The sequence below is a fragment of the Myotis brandtii genome, unplaced genomic scaffold, assembly GCF_000412655.1.
Source record: "Myotis brandtii unplaced genomic scaffold, ASM41265v1 scaffold513, whole genome shotgun sequence".
Lineage (NCBI taxonomy): Eukaryota > Metazoa > Chordata > Mammalia > Chiroptera > Vespertilionidae > Myotis > Myotis brandtii.
The window spans coordinates 4,211,548-4,232,813 of record NW_005369552.1 but is presented as its reverse complement, the minus strand read 5'-3'; the positions used below and the strand labels follow the sequence as shown (position 1 = coordinate 4,232,813).

The window sequence follows — 21,266 nt, the reverse complement described above, 5'->3', positions numbered from 1 at the left end:
GTTTAAGTTTCAAATAGACAGCAGGACAGAGTCCTAGGACACAAAATACTGGGAGAAATACAGCAATAACAAGAAGGTGAAACTCTTTAGGGCTGTTTCTTTCCTAATTCAGTGTCACCATGGGCCAAATGTAACAGTGTATGTGAGATGAAATAGGAGTCTCAGAGGAAAAGTGTTATTAGCACACAGTGTGCCACTGGTACAACTGCACAGTGTGCACAGGTAATTTTGTCTTTGTCTTCAAGAGACTGGCTGGAAGCACAGATGAACTACTTATGCATCTGGAATGCATTATAATAACAGCCATCATTTATTGCATGCTCAAACTGGCCAGATTCTGTGCTTAGCCTTTGACATACATTATCTTGCTGCCTTTTCCAAATCACCCTGTCCTAGAGATCACACTGAGGCACTGCATCAAATGTCTAGAAGTTGGGGGAGAAGATGTGAAGGTAGGTTTACCTGAATCCAAAACCCATGGTCAAGTCCATGCTTTAAACTACAACACCATGCTGATTATTAAACATATATAACACCTAAAAAGAAATGGAAAAGACTTTCTCTGTTTTCCTTGGACTGAAGCAAATTCCTGTTCCATCAGTGGTGGGCTTGAGGTGTGGTCCAAGCCCTACCTTGGCCTGTCCCATGTGACTGAGCCGTCAACAGGCCTGTAAGGTTCACAGCAAAAAGTCAGAAAAAGAAAAAAGAGAATTCAGACTTTTGCTTTAATAATAAAGTATCCATGTTGAGGCTTTTCATATTAAAATACACTTAATTAAATTATTATATTTTTCTGAGATTTAAATTATAATTAGAAAAAACCCTCTATCCTGCTGAAGAGGTACCCTTAATCCTCCCATCCACTAAAAATTAAATGATGGAAAGAGGGCTGGAGGGTTCATGGCACGCTCAAATTAACCCCTCTTCTGCCCAACCATTCTCCCCTCATACGGAATATAATCAGACATGAATTTAGCTTAGTTAAAATACATTTTCTTAATGAGAAAAGTGGAAACAACCTGAATTTGCTATTATTATAATTTTAAGGCAATGTAAACAAAGAATAATATTTATTTAAAAGAAGTATTAAATCTGTGAACATGAAAAAATATAAACTTTTCTTTCAAAATATTTAAATTGGCAGACAACATGAATGATAATCAACCACAGAAAATTTAGCTTGGTTTGGTCTGAAAGAGAATATTCATAGACAGTAACATTAAGTCTACCCCACCCTCTTTATAGTAATAGCCAAAAGCAGAATGTCATTTTTTCAAACAGTCAAATGAATGATGATATTGGGCTCTGGGCTAAGAGTTCTCTCAAAACCTATAACATAATTAATTAATTTTAAATATATAATGGGACATTTTCTATTACTATATTTTTTAAAAAGTATTATGTTTTAAAAGTCTCCATTCTCCTAAAAATCCAATATATTAATATCTTTTGAAGTATTCCTTATCTTTCAAGAAGTTGTTTATTTTATATTAAATGATGTTACCATCTCATGAACATTTTATTCTTTCTGATGGTAAGACATTGTCTTCTTTTTCTTAGAATGTTCAAATATCCATAGGAACACATTTCCTTACTTTGCAGCCATGATCTCCTTGTGATTCTGGATAGTTTTTAAATAGCATGACTGAATAATTCTGCTTTTGTGACCAACCAAAGCCCCAAACTTCAACATAGGCATTGCTATAGTCTCCCCAATCCTGGAGCTGGACAACTGACTTTCAGAAATTCACCAGAGATCTTTTATGTGGCTTCCAGGAGATTTCATTTTGTTGGTTTTGGCTCTTAGATCCAGCCTTTGCTTTTTCCCCACATGTTTGGGGCTCTGTTTGGGATGAGAGCAGAAAGAATAGTATTCAGAAGCTTCTTTTAATCTTTTTTATTCAAAAAAGTTTTCTTAACCTATAAAAATCTAAGTGTATACATTTTGTTTTTGGACAAGCAAATAAATCATTGTTCCTTGGGAATAAGCTATTTAATGTCCTGGTGTCTTGATGTTCTAATCTAACAAATAAAGGAAATCATTTTTGCTTCTTTCAATGAATTGTGTGAATTACCTAAGTAATGGTTGATATCCTAAGGTGAAAGATTTATATACAAAGTAGATAATAGATAACAAATTGAGAAATTACATGTATTCATATAAATGCCAGGAAGTATTATTCTGGTAAATGAATGCCACTTTTATAAAAATTATTTGATTAGAGTGGTATTCTTAACAACAGCACTCAACAAAACAAGAACTGAAGGAGACTTCCTCAACCTAATGAAGAATATCTATAAAAAACTTACAGATAACATCATACTTAATGATGAAAGACTGAATGCTTTCCAAGATCGAGAACACGGCAAAAATGTCTACTCTTTCCAGTTCTATTTAACCTTATACTGGATGTCCTAGCCAGTGAAATTGGGCAAGAAAAAAATAAAAGGCATCCAAATTGTAGAGGAAGATGTGAAACTATGTTTGCAGATAACATATGTAGAAAACCTAACAGAATCTACAAGAATTACAAGAACTAAGTGAGTTCAGCCAGCAAGGTTTCAGGATACAAGATAAATGCATAAAAATCAACTGTATTTCTATATTAGCAATGAAAACTAGAAAATAAAACTTAAAAAAACAACATCATATGACTGTTAAATATTTGCAGATAAATTTGACAAAGGATGTGACATATATACAGTAAAACTACATTACAAAGAAATTACAGAAAAACCTACAAAAGTAGAGAAAGATATCATGTTCATGGGTCAGAAGATTCAATATTATTGAGATATCAATTATTTCCAAATTAACCTATTGATTCAATACAATCAATAAAAATCCTAGCAAGTTTTTGTAGAAATTGAAAATCTGATACTAAAATCCACAGGGGAATGCAAAGGATCAAGATTAGACAAGACAAGTTGGAAGATTAATACTACCAATTTCAAAATCTTGACATAAAGGCACAATAATCATGAAAGTGTGGTTCTGGCTTAGAGACAGAGAGAAAAACAAATAAACAATGGAATAGAACAGAGAATCCAGAAATGAGCCCACATATAAATGGACAACTGATTTTTGAAAAAATTGCAAAAGCAATTCAGTAGAGAAAGGATAGTCTTTTTAACAAAGTGATGGAACAATTAGATATGCAAAAACAGTCAAACAAACTTTGATCTATACCTCACATCACAGGCAAAAATAAACTAAAAATGCACCAAAAGCTTAAACATAAACTCTAAAATCATACATTTTCTAAAACAAAATATAGGAGAAAACCTCTGATTGATAAAAACACAAATTAATAAATTGAACTTTATCAAAATTAAAACCTTCTAAAAAATTTATTTAAATCCCCTATTTTTTGAGAGACACTGTGAAGAAAATGAGAAGATAAGTCACAGACTGGGAGAAAATATTTGGAAGGCATATATTTGGTAAAGAAAAAAGCCAGACTAAAATGTTTGTATACTGTATGATTCCATTTATGTAAACTTCTAGAAAATGTAAACTAAGCTACAGTGACAGAGAACAGATCAATGGTTGCCTGGTGATAGAGATAGAGAGGTGGGAGTGAGGGATTACCAAGGGGCATGATGAAATGTTTGGGGTGATGGATTCATAGATATACACATATATCCATACTAATCAAATTGTACTCTTTAAAAATGAGCAGTTTATTATATGCTCATTAAAACTCAAAACTTTTTTAAAAAGGCAATGTTATACCTTCCCCCATACATTTGACCAGATTCAGAAATATTCTGGACTTCAACTGATAAAATTAATAAACAAAAGTTAAACAATTCATCTGAATCAAGAGTGAGTAAAAAATATACATATACATAAGAGAGTTTTGTGAGTCTTTTTCACTGAAGACAAGTATTTTCTTTTCTTTTTTTTTTTAAATATATTTTATTGATCTTTTACAGAGAAGAAGGAAGAGGGACAGAGAGTTAGAAACATCGATGAGAGAGATCGATCAGCTGCCTCCTGCACGCCCCTTCTGGGGATGTGCCCGAAACCAAGGTACATGCCCTTGACCGGAATCGAACCTGGGACCCTTGAGTCCGCAGGCCGACGCTCTATCCACTGAGCCAAACCGGTTCGGCGACAAGTATTTTTCTTATCCTGATTTATGTCTTTAGTTTTTAATTTCTGCACCATAAACTCCAACAATGCCTGAAAGGATGTCTACATTGACATACCAGGTATACATTCATCGTTAAAGTGACTCACCAGAGAATGTGGTTAACAACTATTACGAATGAACAAATGGGTCAATGAATAAAAACCTAAAATAAATAACTAGGCATTTGTTAAGAAGTTTCCTCACAAGTTCCCAAGAAAAATTGTGAAAGCTTAGGCCAAAGAACTTCAAGATCAGCAACAACATAGATTATCTTAGCTGGTTTAGGTACAGCCTTGATAGACACCAACGGGCTGGATAAAATTAGCTAGTCTGAAAGTTCTTCCCACAGTTTCTGCCGCTGCTGATGTTCTGAAGACTATCCTATTTGAATCTTCTAGGTGGAAATGGCAGCAGAAAACTTTCAGTGGCTTTAAAGCTGGATCTAAACTTGAACTGATTGTTGAGGTGAAACCACAAAATGACTGAAAAGAATTTGAAATGTCCTGTTTTTTTACACATTGATCTAGTTATATTCTGTGCAAATGCAGGTGTAGTCATTGGAAAAACTTTGTAACTCATGGTCATTTAAATGCCAACTTAGCTTTGAATGGTTAGCATTTTTTTTTATATTCTACTGCTTGTCATGTACACAATAGAAAAGTTTCTCAGAAACTGATATTAAGCAAACAAAAAATATGTAAGAGTACAGATTTAAATATCTAATGGATGGAGAATTCTCAAATTCATTTAGAACAGCAAAAATATTAACATGTACCACAAAACAAGTCTCCAAATACAAATTTGTTTCAAGTTTTCTTACTATATGAGATATTCTCTTATTGCTACCCAATAAAACTAAAAATCAATATAAATATAGCAAACAACATTGTCTCTTAACCCATTGCTGATAATAGTAATTTGCTGTGCACTTCCCCTGTAATGTCCTGTGCTAAGCATTTTCATGTAGTATTTTGTTTACCCTCATTACCATTATCTCCACTTTACACAAAGCTTCTCCTTTGCCTCATTCTCATTTCTGGACCATTTTCTGTGACCAGGAAAATGCTACTAAATCAAATGAGGACTATCAGAAAGTGTCCTTCCAATACCTCCATTCTTAGATATTGACAGAAGCCACCATTTTCTTTCCTCTGTCCAGGAATTAAATTCCAATTCCAGACACCTATGTTTTACTCAAGACTTTAGAAGTGCAATGTTTGTTTACTCGCTATTGAGTCCCAGCCAGCTTTCAGAAAACTTTATCAAAATTTGAGACCATCCTCATCAGTAAGGTGGGTCTTAGTTCTCCACTTCAGTTCTCCCAGGTTTCCCCATCATCTCAGAAAGATCTATCATCTATCTATCTATCTATCTATCTATCTATCTATCTATCTATCATCTATCTATCTATCATCATCTATCTATTCTTGTATTTATTTTTAGCATTTTCTAGATTAAAAGGTGATTTATTTTATACTAGAGGCCCGGTACAGAAAATTTGTGCATGTTGGGGGGAGGGGGGGAGTCCCTCAACCCGGCCAGCACCCTCTCCATTCTGGGACCCCTACACCAGCAGTCGGACATCCCTCTCGCAATATGGGACCACTGGCTTTTAACTGCTCACCTGCCTGCCTGCCTGATCGCCCCTAACCACTCTACCTGCCTGCCTGGTCACCCCTAACTGCTCATCCCTGCTGGCCTGGTCACCCCTAACTGCCTCTGCCTTGGCCCCCGCCACCGTGGCTTTGTCTGGAAGGACGTCCAGAAGGATGTCTGGCCTAATTAGCATATTACCCTTTTATTAGTATAGATCATATTCTAGAATCTAGGGAAGGTCCAAGTATCAGAAACAACATTGTAAGTCAAAGCAACATCTTTTCACCCCCGACAAAATATAACTATACATTTATATTACTAATCTTTGATAAATAGTTAAGAGATAGGATATAAAACAACTTTTGAAGCAGATCTATTTTTGGTTTGTTGCACAAAATCCATATTTCTTGCTGGTTATATTAATACTATTAGTAATTACAATTTAAAGGAAGACAAATATTTAAAGAAAGACAAATATTTTTATAGTAGCTAAATCACAAAATAATTCCATGTTTAATTTTTTTTTAGAAAACTCTTTTGATTACAAAGAAAATACACGTTTGTTGCAGAATATTTGAAAAGTACAAAAATGTAAATTAAATGAAACTTTAAAAAAATTATATAACCTCACTAATCAAGACAACCACTGCCAACATTTTGGCACATTTGGTTTCAGATTTCAGGCTTTGTCCTGCTACTCATCACCCACCCAGATTCAACTTCAGAGCTGGCTCTCAACCCATGAATCCATCAAGGGAATGGTGCTCCATGCTTAGAGGGCCCTGCAAAGAACCAATCCTGCTTAACTCTGTTTAACCAGCGTTTTTCAAACTTAGTTGAATATGAAATTTCTTTCCCCTCTTTTTCTATGTAACAACTATTCGTATCCTTCAGCCCTGATGTTTTACAAAACAAGTTTGGGAACTGCTATCTTAACCCAAAGCCATTTGTTAATGGCCTCTTTGGGCACTGTGGCAGGCCATGGTGGGAGCAACCAGAACAAGTTTGTGATGTGCCTTAAAGTCCCACTCATTGTGCTCCAGGCCCCCCTCCCCTACAAGTAGAATAGGCCTCAGTGCTATGTGGTCAGTACAAACATCTGCTACCTTCCCAAGTGCTAAAGAAGGTGGGCCAGAGAAAAGTAACTTCAAATAATTCATGTCTGGCTCAGGACTCAAAGACAAGCCAAATGAATTGTCTTTATAATTATAACTTATACAGACAACTAAAGAAATACATTTGTACTTATTCAGCACACCCCAACACTTGGAGGGGGGCAAATTAAAATATAATTTCTATTTTTTTACAGATTGTCCTCAAAGTAGATGGAAAATAACTAGGACACAATGTTCTCACTCTGTCAGTAACCCCTCTGTTCTACACAAACCTGTATTTTTCTTGTTGTTGAACAAGTTTCTCCACAAAGGATCAGCTCTCACACCACCTCTATGAAATGCTATCCTATCACAGAGGTCAGTGTTTTTCCATCTATGCTTTCTTGTGTTTTCATTTTGGTCTTCATAGAGGTGTACAAGTTTGATGAGTAATTTAATAAAACCCATTTTGTGGTTTTCCACTTTTCTACAATAATTCCTCTGAAATTCTCAAAAGATGAACCACCACATCAGCTCAAACTTTTGTATGGATTTATTTGTTGTCAGGCCTTTATTTTTACTTACTATTGATCTGAAAGGCTGGTATTTCACTGCAGTTTTTCTAAATCCCCTTTCCACACTGAGAGAGAATTCTTATGAAGTTTACAGTAATGAAACAGGTGAGAATTTTGGAAAATTTTAGAGTTTTGGAAAACCTATCATGGAAATCTCAATGTAATTCAGACTTAAAAATATATGATACTTACTAACATTACAAGAAGTATAATTCTTTACATCACTTAATACAAAAGTTCCATTTATTGTTTGAGTTGTCATTCTGGAAGGTAATACATATCATACCATATATGAAGCTTCTTTCCTTAAAAAACATCTACCATTTTACTTCCACTTTGAGACATCAAAATGACTTTAGTGAGTGCCTCAATCTAGAAATAAGCAGTATTTTGTGCAGTTGCATACTTACTAGGGGGAAATGAAAGGCTGGGTAAACATATATGGCCAGGGTGAGTAGGGTGAGGATGTACTAACAGTGACTTCATTTTATACTGATGGTATAAGGGGGTCTCTGGCGACTACTTGTGAACATTCTTTCCTCCAAACCAAACAAGTTAGTAATTTGAAACTTCTTCTCATATCCTGTAGCTGTCAGACACCCTTCCTTGACACAGATTCAAAGCTATAATTTTCTACATGCCTGCTCTTTTTTTGGAGAAAGTGGTTTTGGTTTATGTTGTTTTGTCTGCATTCCTTGCAAACAGCTATTCTGATGCAATGCTTTACAGAATATATCTTATTTTATTAATCCTTAGTGGGGGGGGCAATATATATATATATATAATATATACATATATAATCACTATGTATGTGTTCATCTAGAACTTTATCTCATATGTCTAAGCAACTTGTGGTTGTTAGTTGAGGGATATTTAATCAATCTGCGTTCTCATTCTCAAATACTGTCTGTGCATTCTTCAGATACATCTAATTCTCAAATCGATGCTACCATTTCATATTTGGGCCCCTATGTCCAGCCATCTGATTGGTATTTCCATTTGGATATGATCACCCCAAACTCAACACATCCAGAACTGAAATCATCATGATCTCAAAATCACTACCCCTCCTGCATATTCTTGACCTCTTAAGTTCCTAACTTGGGAATTATTCTAAATTCCCTCCTCTGAACACCACTACACACACTACTTATCAGGTGCTTCCAATTTTACCTTTTTTAACTCATCGCTTCCTCTATTCCTGTCATACTTGTTCTAATGCAGGTTTCCGTTAACTCTTGCCTGGATTCTGCAATAGCTTCCTCTCTACCTTCTGCCCTTAAACATATCCTAAGCGCTGGTGCCCAATGACTCCATCTAAAAGGAAAATGGTGAGGTCATTCTTCTATTTAAATTGTATTAATGGCTCCCTACAGCCTACAGGTGGAAAGGCAGTAATAGCTTGATCTCTATTCCTTAGCAAGACCCAGCATTTCCTCTGTGACCTGGTGCTGGTTCACTTCTTTACACTCGTCTATTTCAAAGGCCTTCTTTGTGCTGCCTGTTCAGCAGCACTCAAGTACATGCGGCAGTGCCCTGACAGGCCTCACTCCAGCCATTTCTCAGTTAGCGCCTAAGTTCATTTTGCCACTTCCTCCTGAGTCCTTTCTTACCCTCTCCTCACCCCTAAGTTCACTTCCTTGCTTCCTACACTTCAGCCCCCATCTCTTGCTCCTAATTCCCCAGGCTCCATTAAGAAACCATTTATAGCTTTTTCCAGCTGAGTTAGGTGGCCCTTTGTGCTTCTACCTCACCCTGCACAACTACCTACCACCACATTTCCTGCACTGTTTGATACTTCTCTACTTATGACTCAGTCTCCCTTGCTGGAATGGCTCTCATTTCTTATTCATCTTTGTAGTGCCCGTGCCTAGCTCAGTGCCTGGCATACAGTAAGATCTCAGTAAATGTTTGCTGGGCTGTGGAGCTGGAGGCTCATCCTCCTGACTTACTGGGGCCACTTCTGCCTTGCCCTGGGTGCCTGTGTCCTACAGAGGCAGCTCCCCGGGCTAAGAGCAGGAGCAAAGGTGGGTAACAGCAGAATCGTGTCTTCTGAGTCCAGGCAACTTCTAAAAGCAACTTTGGGCTGTGGGAGTTATATTTTCAGACACTTAAACAAACACAAATACCTAACAGGTTGACATCAGCAGAACAAAGGAGGTTAGGAATAGAAAAACAATAAGAAAAGTTCAAGACAAACTGAAATATTTAGGTAAAAGGCTGATGTGGAAGGATAAGGCCTGAACATTTGACTCTAATATTAAAAGGTTGATTTCCTTTATTCACCAATGGCTCAAACATGACTCTCAACAACTGTTTTGGGTAACTTTCCAAATGAGTGAACTAATCACGAGAAAGTAACTTTAACTTTTTGTTCTTGTTATACCAAAAAAGAGGGAGGAGTGAAGAGAATTCTAGTGCTATTTTGTGAACTTGACATTTCCCAATTCAGAATGATACAACACAGATTTGGGCAATGGAAACAGCTCCAAGGGAAGAGGCAAGAGCAAAGAAGGGAGGGGCAGGCAGTTGGACTCTGGAACCCAAGGCTCTACTGTCTGTCACAGTGAATTGTGTCTCTCTAGGAGCCTCACTTCCCTTCTGGAAGCACTCGCTTCTGAACGCAACAGGGGCTTGTGGAGGCACAAACAGGACATCCACCGAGGGCAGACAGTTACTACAATTCCATTCCATTCAATGTGACACACATTTATTGAGTTCTTTCATGTATCACAATTATAAGTCCAATTGTGACAGGAGGGCATAAAAGTATTAGGCAGAGTTCCTGAGTTTGAAGAACATACAATTTAATAAATGAAAGAGAATAACACTACCTGATCTGACTAATTGGCCTCTATACACAAAGGCCAGGGGACACCCTGAGTAAAAAAAGGGGGGGAGGTAAGAGATGAAATTTCCATCATATATATTTAATGAAGAATTTAAATAGAAAAGTGAATGTAAGCAAAAAATATTAGTAAACATGATTTGTGCCAACAAATGACGAGTGTTTGTGCTGAATTTCACAAATGCAGCAGACCTTGCTGTGTATGCACAAGTTCAAAGGGCTATCTAAATGCCATTCTGCCGAAGGGGAAAAATGCAAGACTTTAGAGGCCAAATTAAGAACACTTACTTAAAATTACATACCACTTCTGACTTGAGTAGCTCCTAAAAAACTAAAAAAATTCTAATAAAGTTGTAAGACGTACATCAGTTTCAGAAGGAAGAGAGTAGAAACAAATACCTAGATTTAAAAAAAAACTTTATTGTTGAAAGTATTGCATATGTCCTCCCTTTTCCTCCATTGACCCCTTCTAACCTGTCCCTACCCCCCACCACAGGTCTTTATCACCCTCCTGTCTGTGTCCATGGGTTATGCTTATATGCATACAAGTTCTTTGGTTGATCTCTTCCCACTCCCACCTTCCCTCTGAAATTCCACAGTCTGTTCCATGCTTCTATGTCTCTGGATCTATTTTGTTCATCAGTTTATTTTGTTGATTAGATTCCACATATGAGTGAGATCATGTGATAATTGTCTTTCTCTGACTGACTTATTTCACTTAGCATAATACTCTCCAGGTCCATCTATGATGTCTCAAAGGGTAAGAAACCCTTCTTTTTTACTGCTGCATAGTATTCCATGATGTAAATGTACCACAGCTTTCTTATCCACTCATCTAGTGATGGGCACTGGGGCTGTTTCCAGATCTTAGCTATTGTAAATTGTGCTGCTATGACAATAGGGTAGGGGTGCATACATTCTTTCTGATTGGTGTTTCGGGTTCCTTAGGATATATTCCTAGAAATGGGATCACTGGGTCAAATGGGAGTTCCACTTTTAATTTTTTGAGGAAACTCCATACTGTTTTCCATAATGACTGCACCAGTCTGCATTCTCACCAGCAGCGTACTAGGGTTCCCTTTTCTCCACTTCCTTGACAGCACTTGTCATTTGTTGCTTTTTTGATGGTAGCCATTCTGACAGGGGTGAGGTGATAGCTCATTGTCATTTTAATTTTCATCTTTCTGATGATCATTTTTTCATATGTCTTTTGGCCATCTGTATATCCACTTTGGGTTAATAAAATTGCTGGTGCAGATTGCTTTAGTTTCATTTTTGACTTACTGGTAACCAATCAATTTATGAAAAGAGGGATGAACTTCTGAAAACCAGCTGAATTTTCACAAGGGATATAAGACATCTGATATTCTTGACATATGATAATTAATGCACTTCTCATAGCACAGAGAGGCAGCCCAGTGAGGTGGAAATAGCACTAGGGCTGGAGTCCCAGGATAAGTTAGAGTCCTTCTGAGGATTAAATAAGATACCCTTTGGAAAGTGCATGGGACATAATGTTTGTTAAGGAAACACAATTTCTTATTTCCTTCCCCTTCAAATTCTACATCAAATTGCATGGATTAATTCTGGAACGAAAACTTATTATGTAGAGTGGGTCAGGGAGTGGCTAGTTTTGTGTGTGTGTGTGTTTTGGGGGAATGGCTAGTTTTTAAAGGTTTTATAGCATTGTGATCTGACCTCTCAAAGAATGCTGATGTGATGCTTTGATAAAAATAAAAATCAATAAGGATAATTAGTGTATAATCTCCTGGGAAACAGCTAACAAGGCTCTGTATAAAGGTAAACAAGGCATTCTCCTAGACCTGGAGGAATGAACATTTAGTATGAAATTGCTTTGTCCTAGCAGAGAGGTGAAAGAATATTAAACTTGAAATCAGAAAATCTGGGTTTGATTTTAGATTCTGACATAACTAGTATTAACTGTGTGATCCAGGATAAGTTGGTTAATCTCTCTGAGCTTCCGTGACTTCATCTTTAAAGCAATAATGACAACATTCATTATACAGGAAGTGACTGTGTAAAAGTGAATAAAAAATATCTTTTGAGAGCCCCTGGGTACGGGAATTTCATAGAGTTGGCCCATAATAAACACCGGTTGACTCAAAATCTTATAAGCTGCATTGAATTTTACAGGTAACTCCAGGTAACAAGAGTCAAACTCCCCTTACCTTCATGCAGTATAAGAAATAGAAATAAAAACATATACTGAGTATTATTCTGTGTAAAATGTAAAAAACTCAGACAAAATAGATGTAACAGAGTGAAATACTTGGCCCTTCCGACTCCATATTGTTCAAGCCTGCTTTATTCCCATGGCCTTTGGGCTAATAGCTTCTGTTAGTATTGCAAAAAATGTATTAATTATTAGAGGAATTCTGCTTCCAGCTTGAGGTTTATAAAAACAGACCCTTATCAGAAGGTGCCTCTCCAGAGGAGATAAGGGAAGTATATATTGTTTATTAAAGATTTGCAGGAACCTCCTGACCATATTCAACATCAACCAGGGTCAACAGACTAAGCACGATCTTCCTCGTACCCTTAGTTGGTATCCAGATGTCTATGGTTGTCAATCATCTCTTGCCCCTCCTATTACTCTTTCCATTGACATGAAAGAAGCGTGAACTCTGTGCTTTCATAAGATAGATTTGAGGCACCACTAAGTCTCCCATCTTCTGGTGTTGGTGCCTTCTCCATGAGTAAACCTTTGCTTACTCAAAACTCTGGCATTTTGAATTTTGGCCTTTCAAAGTGTCAGGCTCACAGACTTTGGATCAGGAACACAGACACTTAAAAAAAGGTATAAATTATACCCATGACAAAAACATTTGTCCCTTCACATGAAGATGCTCCACCACAAGATCTTTTGGGTTTTAGACTCTCCTCTGTGTGTGAAATATATGTATGTACACATATGTATGTTCACCAATATGTATACACACAAATCCATCATTCTATATCTTCATTCTCAAGGGGTCATCAACATCAAATGTTACAAGAAAGTATTTAGCTTTCATAATCCTTGGTAAGTAAAAATGAAGAATCCTGCCCACATTATTCCATGATATTCGACCTCTCACTAATGCAAGTTAGAGCAGCTCTTTCTTAATCCACTTGTTCTCTCCCCACCCCCCAGAACTCTATTGCAAGGAGATGCAATCCTTCACCAGTGTAGCTTTCAGGTAAAAATGCATCCAGGTCATGATGGCACACTGGCACATGGGTGGAGAGGCATAGTTACACTGGAGCACTAAGCGAGCAGAGCCAGGCTCTCTAACCTGGAGGTCGGGTTTAGAGCTGGGCAGCTGAAGAAATGTGTGGCTGCTTCAGGACAGGTATGGTTCCGCTGGTCTGAAACTCTAGTTCCAAAGACTCCCTCTACAGGCCTTGCACCCTACCTGAATCAACAGAAGGTTTATTGATTCAGCCTGTGTCAACACAAACTAACCTCTGTCCCAGAGAAAGAAAAAGAGTACTCAGAATATCTGTAGCTGGCCACTTAAGTCCTCGGCATTTGAGAGGAGTTTCCCAAGTTGCCATGGCAGACAGGTCGCATTACCAATAGAAATAATTATTTCGTTCTCATGTCTTTTTTGGTTAAGAAGGTAGGCGGAGTGGTGCAGTGGGAAAAGAGGGTCAGGGACACTGATACTCACTTTGGTTCTACAACTACCTGGCTCTGAGACAAGCCTTTCACCTGTTTATGTTCCCAATATGGAACACAAATGGTTTGATTTACATGATTTGCCAATTCCCTCAGGTTCCAAACATTTGGGACTCTAAGAAATAGTATACAAACATTTTAAAACTAAGATTTCTATTATTAAATGAGAATAAATTAAAATAAGTGAATTAAACATACAACTTAAGGTGACAGAGAAAAATATAAATCTAAAGAATATGGGAGGGCATGATTTAAGAGACATGTAAAACCAGAAAGTAATGAGTTATAAAATTATAGAACTAATCACTCCAAGAACTGGCTCTTTAAAATTACAGTAAAAGATCAAAAGTTCTGCCAAAGGTAAAGATTAAATCTGGGAGAAACTACAAATATACCACTTTAGGAAGGAAAATAAAATATATGATGAAGAACATTATATACACTCTATGTGAGAAATTTTTTAAAATTGTAAGAAATAAACAATCCTATAGAAAGCTGTTCTCAAAGGGATCCAAGAAAAATTTTCCACTATGCTGATAATTATGGGAGAAACTGTAGCAGTGATCCTATATAATAAAACCCTAATATGCAAATTGACCAAATGGCAGAACGACTTGTTGTTATAATGTACACTGACCACCAGGGGGCAGATGCTCCCGAGAGGGAGGCGACTGGTGGCAGCAATTGGGGGGCGGGGCTGGCCAGCAAGCACCCCGCCAGTCGCTTCCCGCAGTGGCAATCAGGGGGCACAGTCGGCCAGCGGTGGCGCCAGGCCACCAGCCAAGGCGGGTGCCAGAGGGGCCCCCCGATTACCCCACCTGCCGGTTGCCCCACATATTGGTTCTGATCGCAGTCAGGCCTAGGGACCCTGCCCTATATATTGGGAACAGTCTCTTAGATTTAAAAAGTAAAACCTGACAAGGCTACTCTAACACTGAAAAAACAGGATGATGCTGCGATGGCATGCATGGACTCTTGTTTGCCCATTTTGTGGTCAGCCCTGATTCTGACACTTATAACTGTGTGACAAAGCCAATTACTTAAACTTCTCTCTGCTTCAGTTTTTCCACCCATAAGATGGGGAAAATGGTACTACTGCCTCAGAAGGATCATGTTATGTACTACTTTTATAATCAGGGCAAAAAATGTAGCTGCCCATACAACAGCAAGATGCCTTTCACCTGTATGAAAAGTATGGTCACTGGTGCATGCAGCATCCTGGATTGTGAGAGGGATGTCCGACTGCTGGTTTAGGCCCAATCCAGGCCTAAACCGGCAGTCAGACATCCCCTGAGGGCACAGGCCAGACTGAGGGGGACCCCCCCCACTCTGTGCACAAATTTCATGCACCAGGCCTCTAGTTAATAAATAAAACCCAATTTTCCCACAGCCACTAAGACCAAATTATGTTCTAAGCAATTGTTAAGCAATAGATACTCTTATATTATTCAAGTCATTCTGGATAACAACAAAAAAAGATGGATTGTCAATTCATTTCATAAAACTCACATATCCTTAATACAAAAAGCAGAAAAATAGTGTCCAAAACAAACAAACAAAACAAAAATCCAGTCTGATAACACTTAGAAACAAAGATGCAGAAATCTTAAGAAAATATTACTAAATCAAGTGAGTAAAAAGAAAATTATTACAGCCCTGGCAGTGTGACTTAGTTGGTTGTGCATCATCCCATGTTGATTCACATGCTCAGGTTTCTGGCTCAATCCCCAGTTTGGGGCATGCAGGAGGCAGCTGATCAATGTTCCACTCTCACATTGATGTTTCTATCTCTCTCCCTTCCTCTCTCTCTAAAAATCAATAAAAATATTTTTAAAATAGAAAATTATTACAAAATATACTTTATGCCAGTAATACAGAGACAGTTCAACCTTAGATAATTTATTAATAATTAATTACTTCAATCTATACTAATAATAGAGGAATATGGAAATGGGCCGGGGCACTGTCACTACGACCAATCAGGATGGGGGCAGGGCCATGGCAGAGAGCTCTCAGCATGCTGCGCCGGGGGTCCGAAGGGCATGGAGAGGAAGGGAGAGCAGATAGGCAGTTAGGGGGATCAGAGGAGGGGAGGAGAGCAGATAGGAAGTTAGGGGGATCAGGCCAGGAGGGGAGAGCAGATAGGCAGTTAGGGTGATCAGGCCGGCTGGGGAGGGCAGTTAGGGGGATCAGGCCCAGAGGGGAGAGCAGTTAGGGGGATCAGGCTGGCAGGGGAGAGCAGTTAGGGACATCAGGCCAGCAGGGGAGCAGTTAGGGGCATCAGGCAGGCAGGCGAGAGGTTAGGAGCCAGTGGTTCTGGATTGCGAGAGGGATCCCGGATTGGAGAGGGTGCAGGCTGTGCTGAGGGACCCGCCCCCTCATGCACAAATTTTGTGCACCGGGCCTCTAGTCTATTATAATTGATCTCAAAAAAGTGGAAAACACATGATCATTTCAATAGATGCTAAAAAGTACTTAATAAAATTCACTTCCTAATAAAAAAATTAGTTTGCTAGGATTTGAAGAATAAATCATTAATATGATAAAAATTATAATCTAAAACTAGCCAACACCTTACCTAAAATGGTGAAGCACTGTAGACATTCTCAATAAAATCAGAAACATAGTATTTCACAGTGTTATCTAGGAATTCTGACTAAGTAATAAAATAAGTAAAAGATAGAATGAGTTCCATTATTTACAGGTTATAATTTATACAGTAAAACCCATTACTGAAAAATCATCAGAATAAATAATTTCAGTAAGAAAGCTCATTAAAATAACAGTGTATAAAAAGTCATTGTTTTCCTATATATTAGCAATAATTGCTTGGCATACATATTCTCCACAAAGATAATAAAACAATAAAATCAAAATCTTAACAAGTACAGGATCTATACCATAACTACTAAAATTAGCTTACTATAAGTTCTAAAATGGAGCATGCATATGTTGATCTCTTATTAAATACTGTCCTAAGAGTTATATATATTATTGCATTTACTCTTCATAGCAGTGATGTACAATATTTTATACCCATTTTACAGATGAAGAAACTGAGGCTAAAAAGTGTTAATATTCAAGCTAAAATGGGTAGACTCTGAATTCAAAACCAGAAAACAAACATTATTACTTGCAGATAATAATATTATTCAAGTAGAAAATATAAGAGAATCATGAAAAACTACAACTACTGTCAGAGATAAAGTCATTATACAAATACTAGAGGCCTGGTGCACGAATTCATGCACCAGTGGGGTCCCTTGGCCTGGCCTGTGGGATTGGGCCAGAACCGGCTCTCTGACATCACCTGAGAGGTCCTGGATTATGAGAGGGCAGAGGCCGAGGGACCCCACTAGTGCACGATCGGGGCCGGGGAGGTACATGGGAGGGCTCCAGGGCATGTCCAGCCTGTCTTGCTCAGTCCCAATTGGCCAGACACCAGCAGCAAGCTAACCTACTGGTTGAAGCGTCTGCCCCCTGGTGGTCAGTGCACATCATAGTGAGCAGTTGAGCGGCCTTAGCATATCATTAGCACATTATGCTTTGATTGGTTGAATGGCCAACCGGAGAACTGGACACTTAGCATATTAGGCTTTTATTATATAGGATGCACAGATCAAATTATTTCCTACATAGCAAAAAAGAAGAAGAAGAAAGAGGAGGAGGAGGGAGAGGAAAGGGTGGGGGAGAAGAAGGAATAAAGGGAAAAGAAATTCTGTTTCCAACTATAGTAAAAAATATTAGAAGATTTTCTGCTTGTCAGCCTTGAGTTCTTTTCTGAGTATGGAAAATGCAAAAGGCAAGAAGACACATGTTCTAAACCAAAGGTGCTGGGTCTGAGCTGGTCCTTTTTTCCCTGGGGTTGTTAGAGCCAAAAAATAATTAGAAGCCACACATACTGATGAGCATTGCAGACAGAAAATAAAGGTGGAGAGGCTTTGAGGGGAACTCCACAAAGAAGTCAGGAGAGTGGAAAAGGCTTGAAAATTGGAAAAAAGCTTCTAACCAACACAAGCTAAAGAGAAACATTGGGTTTCTGGTGAACCAAGTATACAAAGAACCTTAGGGATGGAGACCAAATGGAAGAGATCTATGAAAGATGACAAAGCTTCCTGTCCACAAAAGATGTCACAAGCAAATAAAAGAGTAAGAGTTCACAAGAAGATGCCAATTCCTCCACTACCTATTCACTTGTCACCAGTTAACCTAATTCACCAAGATAACATGAGGGCTTGGTGCCAGCTATTAAAGCTAAGCACCAAAAGCATGAACTTGGAAACATATAACAGGCTGCATGAACATGCTTACCCTAATCAAAAGGATATTCCTATCACACCAGAGGAGGCAAGGATATTGACAGTAAAACAAAGGAAATTGAAGATGAAAAAGGGGGAAATGACTCTGGACAGTTTGGTCTTCCTGAAGTGACTGGTCCCCTGGAGGGAGGGCCTGTTCCTGAAGGGGACGCTACTGCTCTCCTTGAGGAAATAGACAATATTTTTGTGACAACTTCCGTGCCAGATGCTGTTTTTGCCTCCTGGAGCAGAACTTCGGCCATGACTGGGAAGACTGGGAAGATGGAGACCTTGGTGTCACCACAGGAGGCCTATGGTTACAAGTGGTCTGTGGTCCCTGGGCAAAGTCTCCCTGCAGCCACAGGGGGTTGGGTTCAGCTAGTTTTATGCTGGGCAGCCCTGGATTGCTGAGAAACAAGGGCAAGTGTATGCACTCTTCTTGCTACCTGCCTGCAACTTTCCACCCTCACACCTGGAGGACAATATGTTGTGCCCCAAATGCATTCATAGGAATAAGTTATTAGTGAGAAGCCTCCAGTGAGATTATAATGCCACGAAAAAGAGTACAGCTATGCTTGTAATCAATGGCAGAAAGGTGACTACAATCAACTCCATGGTGCCACTAACAGCCACACTTCAGGCTGCTTGACACCCTCGGTGCTCCCTACTTACAGGGCCCACAGACGGGTGGGGAGCAGATGTTACCCTCAGACTCCCAACAGTGCCTGCTGCTTCGTCTGCTGGGATACAGACAGTTATGCTTTAAAATGAACAAGCATTTCACAAATTATCTTTCATTGCAGTGAAGATGCAAGTCACTCACACCACACTAGGATTACCCATCTGAAACAGAAGTGACCCCAGCAGCTTTTTCCTGGTGGGAGTCTGAAGTGAACCTCGTGAAGGGAGCGGAGAAACAGGTGTGCTCCCTCGCTGGACTCCTGCCTCAGAATTCTGACTCCTTTAGGGGTTGCTGCCTCCTAATTCTAAATTTAATCACTTCAAACTGCTAACTTTTTCCCCCTTTTCTTCTCTTCAAAAATTTCAATTCTGTAGGTAACTTCAGTTCATTCTGTTTAGAAGTTTGGCAGATCAGTTTCTAGCAAGATTTCAGTTGGCCCAATGTAACAGAATGATGTGCTAAATATTAAAAGTTGAAGAATGGAATCACCCATTTTTCCTTTCATCAATATAGAGAGAAGGCCTTTGAAAAGAGACAAAAAGGATATAGTAAAAATGTGCATCTTTTGGAAAAAAAATGAATGCAAGGGTAATTTTATATCTTCACTCTAGTATAATCACTCAGCTTCTGAGTTTGCTAATCACTTCTTGGGCAAACTGTACAGTTAGTAATAAACTGATTAAACATTGTAGTGTAGTGATTTACACAGTTTCTTTTGGAACTGTGTTACATTCTGTATGAAACTGCTTTTCCACTATTCTATAGGAAAAAATATTCTCTATATGCTTTCCATTGTCTATTTTTACAACTTAGGTTACAGCTTTCTTTCAAATGTTTGGTGATGACATCATACAAGGAATACCCTACTCAGAATTAATCACATTCCATTTGAATTCTAAATTCTTTTGCTGCTTGTTTTCTAATGGTGGAGGCCACTTACCTCACTCTTCAAACAGGACCCAGTTCCTGTCATTTCATATGCTGGGAACAACCCAGCATATATGCAAAGACTTCTCCTCAGCAGCCTGGGATATGTCATTCTAAGCTACATATGATTCAGCTCCAACCCTTAAAAATGACTTAAAGCTGTTCTCCAATAGCAAATGGAAATGTCTGTGTGACGTCAGCCCTCAGTTTTATAATTTATATACCAGATGCTTGAGCTTTCAAAATAAAAATCTTTACCCATAGAGAAAATATACACTAAAATCAACAAGTGTTTATTGAATTATTATTTTGTACAAGACAATGCATTAAGTGCATTATGACACATGAGACATAATTCCTGTCTTTAAGGAATCTAAAATCTACACTAAAGCTCAGCTGGTATGGCTCAGTGTTTGAGAGTTGACCTATGAACCAGGAGGTCATGGTTCGATTCTGGTCAGGGCACATGCCTGGATTGTGGACTCAATCCCCAGTGGGGGACAGGCAGGAGGCAGCTGATCGATGATTCTCTCTCATCATTGATGTTTCTGGCTCTCTCTCCCTCTCCTTTTTTTCTCTGAAATCAATAAGAATATATTTTTAAAAAATAAAATAAAATCTACACTAAAAAATATGATATAAAACTATGAGACTGTAACAACAATGACAGTTCACAGGACACAAATGACAGTTCACCTTAAGTGTGGAAGCGCTGTCACAAATCAGTGGATGATTCATTTCAAAATGAATCAGAGACAGTAACAGTAGATGCTATATGATTTGAAAGTAAAAGGTAATTCCTTCATTTAACAATGAGCAGGAAAATATTAAAGAACAAGACTAATTAGGAACTGGATATCCAAGAATGAATATCTTGTCTTGGCCAAGAGACATGAAGAGAACCTTCAGGAAGCGGTAATAGCAGAAGCTGAAGTGTGGAGATCAGAAAGCACTCCAAGCAATTCCAACCGCTTATATTCTGCTGTTACTGCCTGTCTATCTCTTCGTATTAAAATGAAGAAAGTGGTCAGAATGTCTTTATTTAGAAAAGGAATAAATATTTTTTAGTACAGCCAAATGTACCAGAACTAAAATAAATTGGTTCAGAATAGCAAGGTGCATAAAATAACATAACCACTTGCTATCATTAAAGTTGCCTTAATTATAGCCACGAGTTACTCAGTGTAAGAAATAGGCACAGTTACAGCAAAGGAAGCAGTTCCACATTCAGAATGACTTAGTGAGTGTTGCCTAAAATATCTGCTCACAAGTACTATTTCCCAACACCACCACAGAGATATGTCATAAATGACTGTTACCACAAATAGGTTAGGCATCAACTTGGCAAGAAGCCAATCCAATAGTGATCAATTGGATGTGGAATTGCAAGTGGAAAAGCCAGACTCCTAGATTCACAGTGCTTCT

At 38.3% G+C, this 21,266-nt stretch overlaps 1 protein-coding gene across 1 annotated transcript; it reads left to right on the top strand.

The window, feature by feature from the left end:
- Nucleotides 1-18,005: 18,005 nt before the first annotated feature.
- LOC102247876 (developmental pluripotency-associated protein 4-like) lies at nt 18,006-18,773 on the top strand. Its single transcript, XM_014548536.1, is given in 3 exon segments — nt 18,006-18,351; nt 18,354-18,612; nt 18,614-18,773. Coding segments are annotated over 3 exon segments (765 nt in total).
- Nucleotides 18,774-21,266: the final 2,493 nt, after the last annotated feature.